The following is a 19,699-nucleotide window of genomic DNA, read 5'->3' on the forward strand; positions in this document are numbered from 1 at the left end:
GACCTGTCTCGGTGAGACAGATAATAGCAATCCAAAGTGATTTTTATGTGTGACCTGACAATTGATCAACCATTGCTTAAAAATTAGATACAGCTTAGCCGGTTAATTGCTGTGATCATAAAACACGTAAACGGCAGCACGCAGAAATCACGAGTAAACGTTTTACGTGACGTTTACTTGTTGTTATGAGTAACAAGACAGAAAAAGCCACGCCAAAATAAGTTTAGGAAGCCCACTAAGAATCATAATAAACGCATTTAAAATAAATACCTTATATAGTTGAGGAAACGTTGGTGTAAGTATGAAGTGGTCGCTGCATAAGTGAAAACCTTTACTCTCGGGGTCCCACAGTTTCATTTTAGCCCGGTCACTAGTGCGTTTTATTACAATGATCCAATGGTTGCGGCGCTCCGGATCTTGGGGGATCCTGTAGAAGCCTTATGTCGTCCTCGTCTGTTCTGCATTCTGGGGCACAACAGGAATCTACCATATTTCCCATTTGATTGAGTTTTCTAACAATAACAAATAGTCCAGCTGCGGGCTTCTGCCTGCCAATATGGCGCTGTTTCGATTTGAACTGTTGCATGCCGGGAGAAGTGACGTCAACTCCCGGAGCTCTATAGAAGGATGCACAGAGAGTTTGTGGGGGTTGGTGGTGGTAGATAAAGAATGGATGGCACGTAGAAAGTAAACCAAGGTTTGGGGATCCATTTTATGGGATATAAACAAAGCAAAGATGCTTTCTTGACAATCCTCACAGAAAAAAGTGTAAAAACAAAAACGTACGTGTATGGACAAGGAAGTAGCTGAACATACATGTTGGTGTATGTGCTATGTGAGCGGTTCTGGTCCATTTGGGTCATGGCGCTGCTTCAACGGTGCAACACCCACATGGGGGACAAACAGAATATCAAACATGCTTAATTTCCATATGACTGCATGATTGCTAGTCAGTTGTGAGGTGTTAACCACTTCTTACCACTGTATGTGACAAGATGCATGACACAAAACTTGGCCAACATTGTTCGCAAGTGGGAAGTTGACTCAAAATGGTCGAAAATCACACAGCGCACACCCAGCTTTAGACTCCAGTTAATCAGTTAAAATTATGAAAATCTGTTCAAAGACATCAAAATCCACCATAGAGTCTTGCCAAAGAAGTTTGGCTTTATTGTAAGGTTTAAAAACTAAAATTGATGTCTGTTCCTTAACAAGGAAACTGCTGTAATCAAACCTACAAAGAAGCTGCAACACAATTACATTTTTATAAATCTACCTACCTGAGGCCATTCTCCTCCAGAATGGGCTCTCCGTTTGATCTCTTCCACAGTCTTCTTTCTCGAGTTCTGGTCTGATCGTGATACAAATACAGGCCTGATGTACTTTATCAAAGCTGGAGACAAAATGCAAAGAAGAACAAAAAACTACATAAATGGCTGCTTCAGACAAAAGGTTAATGCAGCAAAGACAAACAAATTTACACATCAGTCAGGAGCACAAATTACTTGTGACAGAAAATAAAAACTCAAACAAAAAATCTTCCCAATTATGGGTCAAACTTCACATGGTGGACATTCACTGAGAATGCTATAGAAAAAATAACACTGGTGTTTCTGGGCATTTCCAATTATCCATTGGGTTTCTCCAATCAGGACAAACGCTGCCTCACACAAGATGGCAAAGTCATAAAAAAATGAGCCACACATCAGTAAATGACTATTTTTGCGCATTTAGACAATATGACTTCTTAAAGTGGTTGCATGAGTCAGATGAAGCTTGCACACTCATAAATATAACCATAGTCTGGTTTCCATTCATAATTACAGACTTAGAAAACACTATAATAGCACCATAATAATAATAATAATAATATAAAATATTAATAATGGCTTGTTTTAATTACATTTTTCTTTAGACTGATCTGCGGCAGCATGTCTTGAATACTCGGGTGAAGGGGGGAGCTGTCAACTGACCACTACTTGGTGAGTGTGCTGTGATGGTTGCGGAAGATGCTGGTCAGACCTGGCAGGCCCAAACGTATTGTGGGAGTCTGCTGTGAACGTCTAGCGGAGTCTCCTGTCAGAAGGAGCTTCAATTCCCACCTCTGACAGAACTTCGAACACGTCCCAAGTGAAGCAGGGGACATTGAGTCCGAGTGGGCCATGTTCCGTGCTTCTATTGTTGAGGCGGCTGACCGGAGCTGTGGCTGCAGGGCTGTCATGGTGGTAGCCCCGAACCTACTGGTGGACAGCCAGGTGGTTAGGGATGCTGTCAAGCTGAAGAAAGAATCCTATCGGGTCTTTTTGCCCCGTGGGACTCCAGAGACAGCTGATGGATACCGGCAGTTCAAGAGGAATGCAGCCCAGGTGGTCACAGAGGCAAAACCCAGGCATGATAGGAATTCAGTGAGACTATGGAGCAAGACTCCGGTTTAGCTTTGAGGAGATTCTGGTCAACCACCCGGCATCTCAGGAGGGGAAAGTGTGCTACCACCACTGTTAACAGTGGTGACGGTGTGCTGCTGACCTCTACTCGGGACATTGTGGATCGGTTAATGGAACTATTTGAAGACCTCCTCGATCCCACTGACACGCCTCTCATTAAGGAATTAGAGTCTGGGGACTTTGAATTGGACTCTCCAATCTCTGGGGCTGAGGTCACTGAGGTGGTCAAAAAACTACTCAGTGGCAAGGCCCCAGGGGTGGATGAGATCCACACGTAGTTTCTTAAGGCTCTGGATGTTCTCGGGCAGTGTTGATTGACATGGCTTTGAAGTATCATGGGGGTGGTGGCCCCCCTACTTAAAAAGGGGGGCAGCAGGGTGTGCTCCAACTACAGAGGGACCACACTCCTGAGCCTCCCTGGTAAGGTCTATTCAGGGGTTCTGGAGAGGAGGGTCCGTCGGAATGTCGAAACTCGAATTCAGGAGAAACACTGTGGTTTTTGTCCTGGCCGTGGAACACTTAACCATCTCTATAACTTTAGAGGGATCTTGGAGGGTGCGTGGGAGTTCGTGTGGTGCGTGGGAGAAGCTGAAAATGGATGGATGGATGGATGGATAAGCGGCTGAAAATGGATGGATGGATGTTTTCATTTTAAAAATACAAATTCCTAAACACTTAATATTGAGTTTTATCTTTACTGTTGTGGTTGAACGAGCTGGTTTGTAACAAATTGTGGACTTGTCCAGGATGTTTTGGGGTAGTGATGAACGTGGTGTTTTACAGAGTATGGTGATTGTGTCTTTCGGGTCATGCTTTATGTAGATTTTCAGCTTCTTGTTTATGTGCTTTTTGGTTATTCCTTCCAGTTATTTCTTAAATGGGCTTGGACTTCTTGAAACTGCCGAATGAATTATTGTTATAGTAAAACAGAATTTTGATGATTATTGTTACGGTTGTGACCTGTGCACAGTTATAACAGATATGATGCTAATACGTAGCATGTGTGGTTTCACATCCAGTGTAGTGTTGCAAAGAGGACAGACCACTTTTTGGCTCACTTTTGAATACTGATTGCTGCATTCTGGTGGTGAACATTTTCTGTGGATGTGACTGATGACATTGTAATTACTTTTGTTTCTTTAGAAACAACATTTCACCTTAATTGGTTGATTGCTGTCTCGAATTATTCCACTGAGTTCAGCAATGCATGTGGCATAGATCTGATAGCATTTATAAGGTGGCTTAATTACCGTAACACTTTCTGAAATTCAAGGGCTAGCATCGTTTGACATGGAAGGTGGGGACATATTTATTAATGTTAAAGGTTTTGAACCAAAGTCACCTTATTTTGTTGCATTGTTGCTCACCTTGGACTTTTCAGCAACAACTGGTAATCTATGCAAAAACTTACTGAACAATGCAACACAATAGAAAGGTTACTAAATACAGTCTTAATGCAACTATCAGTTTCACTTCCTGTTGTATAGCCATTTGACTACTTCAGACAAAACAACTAGAAACATTAAACGCTGCACACTAAAAATAAGACCTACAGTAAAATGTATCATCTGAATTTAAATAGTCAATTGCTACCAAGGATTTTAAAAGCTGCAATTCAAAACCTAGCTTGTCTGTAGATTCACCATAACAGCTTTAACTGCTAAGCTGCATCACTTTAAATCAGTAAATAACTTTACAAATGTGTGCATTGTAAGGAAACTAGACAGAAACTAAATGCAAGAGTTTTGCAGAAGCAATAATTACTTTTGTGCATCTCATCATCAATCTACAAGCAAATTATTCTAAGTACTGAGGCCCTACCAATGAGAATGTGTGACAGCTTTAGGAAAATGGAATTGGAAAACTAAATAGGAAAGGTGTACGCTCATGAAAAGAGGAGACTGAATCCATCAGTGATCTGTCTGCTAACAGGACATAATTAAAGTTTGTAACAGACATTCTGTGCGTGTCTGCAGCCTGATATCTCGATGCTTAGGCTTCCAATTGCTTGGTGTGGATCGGTTCCTGTGCAAAGACATTGGGTCTTTTCTAACCATCAATGTGTTTTAAAATGATCCGTTTTAAAGAGAAAGGCTTCAAATACTATCTGGTTTTAATCTACCGATGCAAGTGTCTCTGTCTCAACTTGGCTTAGCTTCACTCACTGTAGAGGTAACAATATGATAAAGTGCTGACTTTGTAAGGAGGGTAGAAGGAGGAGGAGAAAGGAAGATTAAAATAGCACATAAACCTTGACTGCATGTCCTGCTGGCAGGATCATGCAATCTAATGCCAACACTGGCATGCTGTAAGGGGACTTGGGACATGCAGCACGCGTACCGTCTGCAACTTCTGCACATATGGCTTTGAACTGCAGACAGACTCCCTCCACTCACTATGCTGAAGTTTCCGTTGTGAAATTTTGCATGAAATGAAAAGCCTCAGCAGTAAGGGTAGGGCTGAAATAACAACACTTGTTTAAATACAGAGATGAGCCAGGCTGATTTGAACTCCCCAACAGCCTCAGCAGTAAACCACATTGATCTGACAAGTTCACCACTTTACTGCAAAAGTAGCCAACATTGTGCAGAGGCCTTACTGTACAGATACAAGACCGTTTCTAACATGAATATCTGCGCTATGAAATATCTAGAATACTGATTAAATTCATTATTGATACTTCAGCCTTATGTTGTTCTAAAAACAATCTGTCCTCATTGGCCCTGTGAATGCATCTTTACATTTCTTTAATCAAGTGCTTGAAACAAGTCATGACTTTAAGTTTGGTCATTTAATGCATTTCTTTAACAAAATATTTTCATCATTTTTGAGTACAAAAACATAACAAAAAGGAAAAAAAGAAAGTGGGATAAAGACCCAAATATGATTAAATTTATCAACATTTTTGTCAGTGAATAAAAGAAGAGAACTAAAAATGACAATAACTAAACTCCAATCAGAAGATGCAAAATATGTCTTAAGGACAGGACAAAAGGACCAATCAGCAAGTGAAACAGGTGGGACTAGACGACAAAAGAAACAATCACAGTCAGGAGATAGCCACTGTTTGAATGCGCTCTTGGCAAGGCAACAGTTGAATGATTTATGTCTAAAAGGACAAAATGTCCACGGTTGGGAGGAAAAGCAATACATTTGACGGTAGGGCTGCTCAATTAATCGAATTTTAATCACGATTACGATCTGAGTTTTGAACGATTATAAAAAACTAAACAAGCCGATTATTTGCTCCTCCCACTTGCACTGCCCTGAGTTGCAAATGAAGCGCTCCTCACAGTGTTGCCAACTTAGCGACTTTGACGCTATTTCCAACAGCTTTTCAGACCCCCTTCTTGACTTTTTAAATCTTAAAAGTACCTAGCGAACACCTCAGAAACATCTCTGGTAACCCTTAGCTACTTTCTGGATAACTGTCATCGACGTTTCCTGCAGGTTAGCTAAACACTCCGCCTGCGCTCCGGACCGTTCTTCAGGACATTAGGAAAGGGAATGATGTAGTGATGTGTCGGTCGCTAAAGAAACAGCTCTCGGAGCCGGCTCCCTGTTGGATTAACCAGAGTGAGTGACACACACACCGCACCTGCGGACTCCTGAGCCGCTAAAAACAGCTAAATGTGCGTGTGCGGCGTGCTAAACACACGTGCAGCTTGCCCCTGATTGCTGTGAGACCGGGTTGGGGGGTGGGGGGTGCAGCTGTGGTTGGGACAATTATTACATTAACTGATGGACCTGTAAATAAATAGTTTATAAATAAGGTAGAAATAAGTTCCTCACGCTGATAAATAATAACTAATCTCTCTGAGGACACGGTGCTAGTGCACGCTCCTACAGCACCTTGACATGACTCAATAAATGTTATGCAACATTTTGTGAACATCAATTTATTTGCATTTATTTGTTATAAATGCTACTGTATAATTCTTGCTGTCAGTATTTGCAAGATATTGGTATTTGGGTCTGTACTGGTTAGACTTAAATGAGTTAAACCAAGGTCTATAGCCCTTGGGTCATAAACTACGAGCTATAAGTATATTGGTCTTTTTATACTGGGAATCAGGAGTTCTTTTAGTGATCATCTTGTTTCTTATTTATTTTTGTCCTGATTGTGCCCTGAGCAATTTTATGACTGAATAAAAACAAATAAAATCAGCGTAAATAGAAAAATCGTCCTAAATAATCGTGATCTCAATTTCAGTCACCATAATCGTGATTATTATTTTTGCCATAATCGAGCAGCCCTATTTGACGGTCTGAAAAGTATTTGATGAGTACAGATTGGGGTTGTCCCCAGGTTTTAAATTGGGATTTCCCGATCAGGTTTTTTTTGCCCTCGAGTGTGAGTCATTTGATTTTGAGAATCTGCCGATACCGAGTCCTGATCCGATACATAAAAAAATAAAGAAAGAAAAGGAAGAAACAGTTCCAGAATGTTCCTTATTTTTTATTTAATTACCTTTTTATTTTAATTTTTAACAACAGATCACTTCTGTGAGGTAGCTTGAACAATCAAGTAATAAATAACATAAATTCTTCACTTTTGGACTTTATTGCAAATATAAAAAGTCTAATATAAAAACAGATAGCACTTCAACTTAAAATACCTGCCAGGGGTCTATTTTACCTCGGCCCCCAAAATGCTTAGATACGTCCCTGGTACAAACAGGAAGTGGGATCAATCTACCTACATTTTATTTTTTTAAGACCTTTGTTTTGTTTTCTTGGTTTTTATTTTCCTATCTTCCTGTCCTGTGAAATGTGAACATTTCAAATATTGCATTACAGTTTCAAGCATTCCTTTACAGAACCTGAAAATTATATATTTTAGTTGAATATTGATATTTTTATTTTAGGCGACTAAAATAAGATGAAATCTTGACTAAGAATTTTAGTCAAGTGAAACTAAATTAAAATGTATCGTCAAACTTGCAAGTAACAAGTCTTTTATTACCTAAATGAGGTAGAGTGCACGCTGCTTCCTGTTTGTACAGCATCATCATTAAAATGCATACTTTAGTCATGACCTGTGCACCACATTGTGCTGGCTATGAACTCTGCAGGATTTATGACTTTCTAATAGCCTTCCTTATCTTTTGTCAATATTTGCCCTGATAGCAGCCACTACTGGGCAGCATAAAGATCAGACTACCTTATCAGGAGACAATTCCTGCCTGATAACTTCCTCAAAATAAACTGGTGAATATCAAGAGCTAAAGATTGAGAACATGTTTCTGGAGTCTGTAAATCAATACCTATGATTTAAAAATGAAAATAGTCTGAGAAGAAAATGTTTCACTTACTGCCCCAGAGAGGTATGTCCTTGCTCTCAGCTTTCATGACAATTGAGGACATTGTCATTGTAACTGGGATGGCATCAAAGTAAGATGAGTGGGGAGCCAGGGTGAGGATTGGTGCTTCTGCAGGCAGTGCTCTTTGCCCTTTCACCGTCATCCAATGAAAACCCCCCGCAAACCACATTGCCCGCATGATGAATCTTAAAATGATGTCCACCACCCTGGAAACAGGCGGAGTCATGTAATTTCCTCTAAGTATCAAAAGCTGCTTTGACGGCAGCATTCCAGCTAAACTGACAATATGCCGACTATTTGACACAATGAGAACTTAAGTGGTGCTTTACAAAGTTCAACACTTTTGAACAAATTCAAATAAATAAAGAATAGCACCCACCTTCTCCAGAGGCACTGGGGTTCGACGGTGGTCTCGGAGCGCCCCACTGAGGCGACAAAGGCAAACGGCCACGCCAGCAGCATCATGAATGCAGCGATGAGTAGACGAATAGGGAATAGAGTGACTGTCATTATTGCAATCTGTCAGGCAATTAAAAAGAAGAAAGGAAACAGATTCAACTCGGCTCAAACTATACAGAATTCTCTCTGAACTCATTTATAGGCAGAGGTATGCATCAACGCTTTGCTGTTAATGTCCAAAAACTAATATCTACAGCAGGTAAGGCATGCCTAAAGTCTGATTTATACTTCTCTGTCTGCCTGAGTACAAAGACACGCAACGCCATGATGCATCAACGCAAGGTTACCATGACATGCCCAAGTTTGTCTGTCGAAAGTGAGGGAGAGTGCAAGCCTGTAATTGGTCAAGATGTCACTTCCTTGAAATTTGTAAACAGCACCACCATCTCCCATAAAAAAAAAGTGCCAACAGAGATCTAGGGGCAGACACGGAGCAGATCCAAGAACTTTTCATGGAAAAAGACCGATGATATGAATGTCCATACACCCGTGACTGAAGGAGTACAAAGATGTGCAGCAAACATTTTATTTGGACAGGGTATCTGCAGGTTTAAGGAAACCAAATTTAAGACTTTTTAAGACCTTTTTTAAGGCCACTTTGACCAAATTTAAGCTCGTTGTCGTCTTCCTCCGCTTATCCGGGTCCGGGTCACGGGGGCAGCATACCAACTAGCGAGCACCAGACCGTGCTCTCCCCGGCCACCTCCACCAGTTCCTCCAGCAGGACCCCAAGGTGTTCCTGGACCAGATTGGAGATGTAACCTCTCCAACGTGTCCTGGGTCGACCCGGGGGCCTCCTGCCAGCAGGACATGCCCGAAACACCTCCCCAGGGAGGCGTCCAGGAGGCATCCTGACCAGACGCCCAAACAACCTCAACTGACTCCTTTTGATCCGGATCCAAATTTAAGCTATTTTTTAAATTAAATTTAAGCTATAATTTCCAGCTGTTGCCTGGAACCGGTGCTAACCACGTCGCAAACGTGGGATTAACCATCCATTTACCATTAAACTTGCACTTCTCCATGGCACAAGCTCCCACTAGCTTAACCATCTAATGTGCTCATCTAAAAATAGTTCCCTTTTACAACCAACTGAATGTGTACAGTTCTGCTTACGCCAACATCATACACAAAAAATGCTGAAGACTAACTAGAAATTCACGAAAATGTCATAGAAATAAAATAATCTAGTTTATTGGGTCTTTGGTAATTTAAGACCTTTGGAAACTGTATTTAAGGATTATTTGTCATTTTTAAGGATTTTCAAGGCCTTAAATTTGGAAAAGCTAATTTAAGACTTTTTAAGACTTTTTAAGGACCCGCGTATACCCTGTTTGGAGAAGGAAATTAAGGGAATTGTGGGTTTGGAAGTAGCAAACTGCATGAAAAATCAGAATCAGAATCAGAAAGAATTTTATTGCCAGCGCTCCAGAGCATAGGAACTTGACACCTCAGTACAGCCTGACCAAGATTACACACACACAAATAGACAGGACAGATACAGGCAGACCGCGAGAGCAGCCATAACGGCGCTCATTAAAAAAGTAGAATGAGGGACAAATATGTCCACATAGAAAAGTTTCTGAAAAACAAACACTATAAAAAATACTTTTGTGGACCAAAGTCCAAGAAAAGTGCTACACCCTCTGTCGTCCTGGCGAGGAATTCCTTTGCAACACTCCCGGGGCAATGGGGGAAAGGTAAACATCTCTGTCGATGAGTGTGCACCACTCTGCAACTGAGCTAACGGAGATGTACAAAACAGGCTTAAATATTTGTGGACAGGAACGCAAAAGGCTTGCTGAAAAACCAACACCCTCAAATATTACAAAATACTAAGGCTGGAGCAAAAAAAAAATACCCCACTCGTTTTTATGAATCTCAGAGGACACTTTTTCTGAATGGAATGACGTGTTTCAGTTTGAACATCTTTTGTACGTTCATTCTAATCCTTCCATTGTTTTAATTCTTTTCTAAACACAGCGTAGTAGATTTGTTGAGTGCTCTGAGGAAGGTTACAGCGTTAGCCGAAACCTGTCAGCAAAAAAAGGTAAAAACAAATTACTACTACACTGTTTAGAAAATAATTAAAACAATGAAAACATGTTTCAGTTGTTTCCGTGCTCCAACAGGAAAAATCAATTAAATGAATTAATTCGAATTTTTTTGTTGCGGGCGATTAAAAAAAAGTTAATCAAATTTTTATGTGATTGCACCTTTTTGCGCCCCCGCCCCCCAGAGCTTCCGTTGCGTTAGTTTCACATAACCGCGTCAACAAAGTCACAGCACGCACACGAAACAGCAACAGCAAGCGACTCCATGGTCACGGGTGAGAGCGGGAAGTTTGTTCCTATAAGAAATTAAATCATCCGTTGTTTGGAACTGGTTTGGGTTTGCTGCGACGGACGTGGAGCGTGGCACTTTTATTCCAAGAGGGTGTTCATTTATTCATTATTCATCTCAGAAATGAGGGTTACATTTGTCTTGCTTGTGATTAAATAAAAAACAAAATTGGCTTTAAGGTGCCTTCCATTTGTATTTATTGCTATTCTTAATGACTCGGAAAAAAAATATCGTGAATCGAATAAAAAATAAATAAAATCGGAGATTTTAATTTTAGGCCGTATCGCCCAGCCCTGCCTAAAGGACCGGTGTTTGAGACCCCTGGTTTACGGGGGATGCCCGCCTTACAAACACCGTCCACAACACTCATCTGTGACATAATTTCTCCTCGCCTTTTTCCTTTTCTTAATCACTGACAAAACACAGACACCGTTTTGCCCACAATAATGTTTTTTGTTGTTTAAACAAAAAAAGGGTACAAGCTTTTAAATATCTTGCAAAATGATTCAGTGTTCTGCTGAACCACGGCACTTTTTTATGATTGTTTAAGTGAAATGACATTCAATTTTGGATTCTGTGTCGAATTATTTGTTAAACTTATTCACTTCATAACTATAAAATTTTAAAGGGACTTTAAGGAGTTTTGAATTTTTATGCTCACGATTGCCCCCTCAGGCCAAAAGCATAATGGCAGCTTCAATAGTAGGCTCGTGCACGAGGCACGTATGCTGTACGTGCACACTCCTTAACGAAAATAACAGCTGAGACAGTCCCTTGTGTGTGTGTGTGTGGCCTGGAGGACAGAGGACAGGAGAATGTGCAGCTAATTAATTACATAATTTGGTTCTGTACCTTCCTCTTCAGCAGAGCTGACAAAGGTTTAAGATGGGTCAGTCCTCCTGCATGCTCTTGAAAAATTGTTCCAAAATAAAAGTTGAACCCACATCTTTTTTATCTGTGACTACGTTTACATGTAGCCAATATCCAGGTTATGATCGGGTTAAGGTCGGTATTCGGGTTTCTGAGTTGATCAGAATAACCCGTTTACAAGCATAAATAGAAAGAGTTACCCCTAACTTGCATAACCCAATGTAAATGCGGACGTTGGGGTAGCGTCAGGACGTATGGACTACGTCAAGACGCAATATGCGTCATATTTCGTTGTCTCTATACTTTCGGCCGTCAACAAAAGACATAATGTTCATACTTTTCACCAGACCGATGAAGACAGAGGTTTCCTCGTCACTTCAAAAGTGTGGTGCTGTGCTGCGACTCGCCATGTTGCTCCCAACTTGTTTACTTCCGGTGTTCTGGCGCATACAAGACGTCTCGCTACTCAAAAGACCAAGATTCCTTGCGAACAGAGCATGCGCAGAACACGCTTTGATGGGGATATCCCGATATACGTTTACACGACCAAACATTCGGGTTAGAAAAGGGTTACCCCAGGTGTAGTAACCGGGTCTTTAAAAACCCGGTTATGAGCATATCCGGGTTTTTGGCGGTGTTTACATGGCCGTGCGGAACCGGGTTATTGTGAATATTCGGGTTTTTAAAGGGTTACTGGCTGCATGTAAACACACTCTGTGAGTTCAATGCCGTTCGGCGAGTCTCAAATAAAAATTTGGGCATCTTACTGTAAAAAAAATACCATTAATGTAAAAAAAGAAACTCTAAATAACCTATGTTCACACCCAGAATCAAACTCAGGTCTCCTGCACAAACGTCCGACGTCTTACCAGGCGTGCTACAGCGCCAGTGACGCCATTTGTATCTGTAACATTTATATGCTTGATGACAGCTGAAACAACATTCAAAGAACGGTTCAGAGGGCTATGCCTGAGCGTGAACGCGCATGAAGCAGCCTGCTCAACCCGAGCAACTCTCTTTTTCTGTGATTTTACAGAAAAACCAGCAATCACAGTAAAAATGCCAGGGCTCATTCTACAGGACCAGGGCATTGTGGGAGAATGTATGAAGAAGAAATGTATTATTTCTATACATGTTTTGGCTGTCAAACTTCCATAATGCCCCTTTAAGGTTAATAAATATGTTTAGAATGGAAATGCAGAATTTATTCAAATTTAAAACTGAAAAAAATAAATAATAATTTGGGAAAAAATAAAGTACAATTTTGATTTTATTGAGCCATACATAAAAGTTCCTAAATTAACAAATGGGGCAAAAAAATATATTTCTAAAATACATTCTAGGGTTTTCCCCAGCGGGCACCCACACAGTTCTGTTTCCAACTTTCTCTTCCAGCTGCTGTTCTCTTAGCAAGCTTTAACATTTTCCTTGAGTGTCACCACAGTCACCAGATTCCAACGCTAGTATTCTACAGAAACACTGCAACAGATTACCTGCTGCTAATCAGCTTAATCAGTGCCAAGTAGGGCTGGGGGTAAACGATTATTTTTAAAACGATTATTCTGACAATTATTTTATCGACTAGTCGACAATTCGAATGACTACACAATTAATCTAATGATTATTTTTTTATTGCACAGTTAATAAAAACCAAAAAATCTCTAATAAATTCCTCAAAAAAACTGATAAATTGTTACTGTAAGAGAATAAACACTACAGGCCTTCCATTTTGTATAACACTGCTTTTATTGTGTTGGTTGGCTATGTTCTGGTGATGTCTAGAACTTGGGAGTGCAGGCTGCTGCCTGAGAGGTCATTGGAGACGGAGTGTCTCCATGCTGCTTTGTTTTGGTCACTTATGAGCGTGAGGCGAGTGATGTTACGACTCTTCCTGGGGAGTTTGGCTCGTGTGCAAAAAGGAAGGGACAATAACACGGGATTTAAAAGTTAAAATGATGATCAGGTTTATTTACAACTACACAAACACATAAATCTTTCCATCCACAGGTTGGGAATAATAAAACTAATTCTGCCTGTGGGGAATTAAAACAAAAGTAAAAATAAGTAGGGATGTCCCGCTGGGCAAAGATTAATGGGTTCTGGACCAGAATAAGGGTCTCCAAAGGTCCAAACTCTAAACTGGGTGGTTAAACCAAACTCAAGGTGATATTTTAAACTAAACCAAAAACCCACAACACTCTAAATGTAATAAAAGGGAGATCTACACCACAAAAAGATGAACTCTAAACCAAAACGTAACAGCTTATCCAAACGCAAGAAGCTGTTAGCAAAAATGCTAACAGTAGCTTTACCAACATTAAGTTCAAGTTACCAAGTTTAAATAAACCACCCAGCAAACAGACCAGCACGGAGGAGAGACTGCTACCACCAAAACAGCTCTCCTAATGTCTGAAAGAAGCTCATTTATGAAGGGAGAAACGCTCGCTGTGATTTTCTACATCGGCGATAGAGACGGAGCAGCGCATCTGACCACGGAAGTTGTTGTCCGTTGCCGGGAGACGAAGGCGGGCAAAACAGGAAAGGAATCTAGTAGCGGACGGACATTGTTCCGGGTCGTCGGTATTTGGTGGAGATGTTAGTGAAGGCGGAGAAGAGGGCGAACTAGAGGTAGAACAGGCAGATTCCTCTTCTATTTACAAACTCCTGGGGATGCAACAAGTGGGCGTGGTGCGTCGACTACCGGATCTGACGTTGACAAATTTTTAGAATCGAGCCATCGACGTCATCGAGGCTTCGCTACAGCCCTAGTGCCAAGTGAATTTTGTTCAGCAAGAGCAGGAAATGGCACCTATCTCGAGCAGTCAACGGGCAAGTAGGCGGGGTACACCCTCGACAGAGCCAGTCCATCGCAGGGCAACACAGAGACACAGGACAAACAACCATACACACACACACACACACACACACACACACACACACACACACACACACACACACAAACACACACTAAAGGACAATTTACAGACCAATCAACCTAACAGTCATGTTTTTGGACTGTGGGAGGAAGCCGGAGTACCCGGAGAGAACTCACACATGCACAGGGAGAACATGCAAACTCCATGCAGAAAGATCCCAGGCCGGGAATCGAACCCAGGAACTTCTCGCTGCAATGCAACAGCTCTAACCACTGCTCCACTGCTCCACTGCGCAGCAGTGTAAAAATACATTCAAACTAAATTCTGCTACAGCAGCAGGCTGCCAGAAGATGTGCCTGACTTTAAATCGGCTTTACTACGGACAAATATGGACCGATGCTGATGAATTAAAAAAAAACTGTAAATATTGTCTGACGATTATATTGGTCTACCCTTAGTGTGTGAATTCATCTCTCACCATTCTTCATTTGTGTAGCAGATGGTATCAGTAAGACGTTACCTCAAATGTCCTGATGATCATTAAGTATTGTTCAATAATGCAGATGCACTAAAAAGCTCAGGGCGTGTGCATATATATCACCTTTAATGACAGTTTTACACCTCAGTGTTGACCACTAATGTACTACAAATGGGTGAAATTTATTTTAAGGGTACTCAAACTGCAAAGACTCGACAGACAGCTGTTCAGCACATCTCTCTCCCTCTCTGCACGGCAAAATTCAGCACTAACAAGTTTATCATGAAGGCATGAAGTTGTGCTAAACAAGAGTGAACATTAGACTGAGAGCTTAAACTGAATTGTGGTGGACAAATGTCAAACAACTTCCTGTTTTGAAGACAGTGCTAGACGTGTAATGTTCATGGTTTAAGTACTGTCTGTGACTAACAACTGCAGTGCGTTTAGATCTGCACACGTGAACGCAGTTGGAACAGGCAAAACTTACTAAAAAGCAGCAAATCAAACTTCTGCAATGAAAAACAGCCCAGTTAATTATCAGTCTGTGTGATCTGAGGTCAGGGAACTTCCTTTTCTCATTTTACAATGATTTACTCTAAATCACTGGGCAATGGTCCATTAATCTTTCCTAAAATAGCAATAAGCAGCAATTGCTTCTGTTGGATCAACGCTGATATCTTCCTTCTTTAACACTGTGATAATACACGTGTCCTGTATTTAAACCTTTGGAGTGCCTCGTGACTTTCCAATCGCTGTATTCCTTTGGGTTTGACTCATAAGACATCTCATTTTTTCTCTTTAGATTCTATAAAAAGCAGCAGGGAGAATAATCTGCATGTGACCGTCTATATGTCTGTAAGATACTCCCTTAAAACTACTACTGAACCCGTCATGAGTTCCTTTCCAACGGCAGCGCAGTGTAACGTTTTGGACATGCCACAGAAGCAAGCGGACTCTATTGTAACGTTTCGAGTCCATTTTTTTTACACGCCAAACTCCACTACTTAGATTGGGCCAGAAAGGAAGTCAAACACAAAAGCAGTGTAAAGCATTTGGAAACTTTCAAAATAAATGTCATATGCAGGTAAATGTACGCCATTTCCTGTTAAAAACCCCGATGTAAACAGGACAGTAAATAAACCTTTTTGGATGAATGCAGCTGTCTTTCTCCTTGCTTATTATTGTATGTAGACTTTTGAAATCACGAGTGGTCTTGCAATTCTCCTGGAATTTTGTGACATCACAGGATCAGCTGTGTGGACCGCTTTTGCTCCCATTTCTCGTCAGAATTGCTCCCAGTTGGGAATGAGCTTGCGGGCAAAACACGGCTGTTACGTTATGCGCCCGCTTTCACGGCCGGTGGAAAGGTTGTGTTTAGTAGCACAGTTTCTGTAAAAACCGACTATTCTTCCTTGCCCGTCTTGTGTCCACACCACCTTGTTTACAGCAACAAATCCAGTGCAACGTGAAACACATTCATAGGCATACCAGGCCCGTAGATGGCGGTAGTGCCCTAAATCTTTAGCATCTTTGCCGGAAAATATTCCTTGAAAAACCTAAGTGGAGGGTAATACTTGTCCTTAACGTTGTCCTTCGCCTGTGGTCTTCTAGCGCAGTAACTGAGCTTGAATAAACAAGTAAGCAAGTGTAAACACAGGTCGTACATGTCACATTTCCGTCACAGGCAGTGACATCGTGAAACCAAAAACCCAGGCCATTTTTGTCCATAAGCAAACACTGACAACAGAGAATTCACATTTATCCACCTTAGTCCAAGTTTTAGAAAGATCAGTTTGTTTATCTTCACTTTTCTGTGGATGGCAGGCCAAACCGTACAAAAAGACCTTCACATTGTGGGAAAGCTGGATGTGTGAGTACCAAGCCTAAAAGACAATGAGTTACGGTCACTTCCAAATGTTTCACAATGCCAAATATCCACAGTGTGTGCATAAAAAGTTACGCTGCACTATTGTGGAATCACAAATGTAGATGATCACATAAACAGCTGTTCTTTCTGTAAACGGTAAATCCTAATTATGCATAATTTGACCCACCTGTAACAAAACTTTAAACCACTTGTTACAAGCTGTTTGGGTTAATTTTTTTTTTCTCTCAAATAATCTTTAAACCTATTTTCACCATCAATGATTTAAAACTGGGGTGCAATCACCCATGTGCTGCAAAATCAGGGGTGGACATTAACTTCAAAACCAACCGGCCAGCCGGGCCGGTAACTCTGAATATTTACCGGCCCCGCCAAGAATCTACCGGCCCCGCTGGTCAGCTGCCAAAACGAGTCAAAATAACAACTGAACCGTTTTAAATGTAATAAACCTTTATTTTGTACACATTCACAAACATAATAACGTATTCAAGTCTGAATTTGTTTGTTCCCTCAACAAAACACAATTTTGTCGTCGCATACTTCCGGCATACAACGCAGTACATCACCAACTCCGCTTTGCTGTACTCGAGCCATTGGCTGTGTTCGAGATGAGCCAGTTCTGCGCAGATTAGACCAGCGGTGATCGGCGAGCGGTGCATGCCGGTTAGATTTGTGTCCAAATTGACGCCGACTTGCTCTGACGTCATGCATACGTAGGCAACGATAACCTCGTGAGATCAAGGCGGCCGCAGATTTTGGAGCAAGGCGCTGCAGTTGCTCTCCCTCAGCTGCAAAACATAGAGGATGATGGGAAACGCCTGGCTCTCACCTGATCTAAGATCTGATTGGTTCACATTTTGATCCAAACATCCGGTGGTAGAACATGAAATGTTAGTTGGTCACATGAATTCTGTAAATCATGTTACGTTGATGATGACAACTATATAGGCCATAAGGAGAAATGTGTTTTGTGTTCTTTTGTCACGTTTCCTATGAGCACACTGAAGCTACAGCTGCTAACCTTTACTTATTATTACAGTCATGTTATCATATACAATATATGATATCCACAAGCACGTGAGGATGTGTTTCAGCTGCTAACAGGCACCAGAATTAAAATTGAAAATTGAACAAGTGTGAATGCTAACGCGATATCTTCATCCATCATGCAGGGAAAAACTAGTTCGTTCTCTCTCTCTCTCTCTCTCTCTCTCTCTCTCTCTCTCTCTCTCTCTCTCTCTCTCTCTCTCTCTCTCTCTCTCTCTCTCTCTCTCTCTCTCTCTCTCTCTCTCTCTCTCTCTCTCTCTCTCTCTGTCTGTCTGTCTGTCTGTCTGTCTGTCTGTCTGTCTGTCTGTCTGTCTGTCTGTCTGTCTGTCTGTCTGTCTGTCTGTCTGTCTGTCTGTCTGTCTGTCTGTCTGTCTGTCTGTCTGTCTGTCTGTCTGTCTGTCTGTCTGTCTGTCTGTCTGTCTGTCTGTCTGTCTGTCTGTCTGTCTGTCTGTCTGTCTGTCTGTCTCTCTCGTAGAGGAAGAGAGCTGAGGAAATGGAGGACACCAAGTAATTAAAAGAAAAAGCTGAGCCGAGGCGCGCCTCGAATGGGGAGCGTCTGATCTGAACTGAGGAGTGGCGAGCAGCGGCCGGACTTCGTGAGCCATTCGCTTCTCGGCGCTTCCGCGGCCGGTGTGTCCCCGGCGTTAAACGCCGGCTTTCAGCCACTCCCCCTGCTGCTTCTGTCTGTTTTCCAGGCGAGCCGCTACTCAACTCAAATACGGCCATTCTCCGCACCTCCCGTCTTCTTTAAACCTCCAAGAATCATTCCACCTATGCACATGCTTCTCTGCTTCATACCGTTTCGAACTGTCTCGCTTCTCCTCACCAGTTTTAAAGCGTTTTGCCGGAGATTTCATCAAGAAATCCAATCCCTGTGGTGGCGCGATCTTCCTGCGTGCTTGTGTGTTTCTAGCGTGGTTCCACTTCGTCTTTAATAGTGAACTTATAGTTCACGTGACAATAACTAGAATCGTGCAGTACGTGGCTAGAGGCGCGCAGGTTCACGCGCGAAACGAAAACGGCAGCTTCCTACAGGGCGGGGCCATGATGTAGGTGAAAGCCGGTGTGTAAATGACAAATAATGCTTGGACGCCACCCGGGCGGTAAGTCGTCAAGTATTTACCGCCCGGCGAGAAAATTTAGCGCCATTGGCGCTCGGGCGCTTTAAAGGTCCACCCCTGAAAATACATGTAGCTACTTTATAATAACAAAGTATTTGCCTCCTTAAAAGTTTTTTGTTCTGTTTATTATTTATTTGTCAGACTCACACATTTCAAAAGACAAAGCTGCCATTTAAATAAGAAAATGGCATTATTTTTTTTAGGGATGCACCGATGGATCGGCATTTGATCGTAATCGGCCAATAGCGCCCCTATCGGTTTTGATCGGAATTTTCAAAATAGATCAAAGCAAGGTTGTCACGGTAACCAGTGTAGCGGTAAACCCCGGTAAAAAAAAAAAAAAGTTGACAATAATAATAACCGTCTTGTTTTTTTAAAAACTATATTATCTTGGTGGGTTTACCGTGGCTGCGGTGTAGGCGCGGTGACCCTTACCAGCCACCGTATCATCGGCTGAAGTTGCCGGCGGCACATGCACGCTTTGTTTACAACAAAACTTTCTTGAAGCTAAAGCTGAAATAATGGCCAAAGGAGGAGACGGCAGCGCTCAGGAGGACATTTATTATCCCTCAAAGAAGACAAAGTCAGAAGTACGGGCATCTTTTAGATATTTGAAGAATGCCGAGGGAGTTTATAGAAGACGGCTATCCTGTTTGCAGCGCGAGCAGAAAAAGAGTCTGTGAAAGGCAGCAACGCTTCAAATCTCATGACACATCTGATGACCATCACCCACAACTCTACAGTCAACGCAAGGCAAGTTAACGTTAGCATTTTAGCTAAAATGCGTGATCCGAGGATTTGGGTTGAGGGAGAATGCAACGAGTCGCTATATAAAGCAGCCGCAGCGCCGCT

At 41.8% G+C, this 19,699-nt stretch overlaps 1 protein-coding gene across 1 annotated transcript in view; it reads right to left on the minus strand.

The window, feature by feature from the left end:
• LOC107378745 (lysophosphatidylcholine acyltransferase 1) overlaps positions 1–19,699 on the minus strand; it is a 28,854-nt gene that overhangs the window by 7,481 nt on the left and 1,674 nt on the right. Inside the window, exons 2-4 of the mRNA XM_015949117.3 lie at positions 8,148–8,287; positions 7,760–7,974; positions 1,281–1,393 (exon numbers count right to left, since the gene is read on the minus strand). Of these exons, the coding sequence (XP_015804603.3) occupies positions 1,281–1,393; positions 7,760–7,974; positions 8,148–8,287 (468 nt within the window). The remainder of the gene's footprint in view (positions 1–1,280; positions 1,394–7,759; positions 7,975–8,147; positions 8,288–19,699) is intronic.

This window comes from Nothobranchius furzeri, chromosome 5 (genome assembly GCF_043380555.1).
Source record: "Nothobranchius furzeri strain GRZ-AD chromosome 5, NfurGRZ-RIMD1, whole genome shotgun sequence".
In the NCBI taxonomy this organism is placed as follows: Eukaryota; Metazoa; Chordata; class Actinopteri; order Cyprinodontiformes; family Nothobranchiidae; genus Nothobranchius; species Nothobranchius furzeri.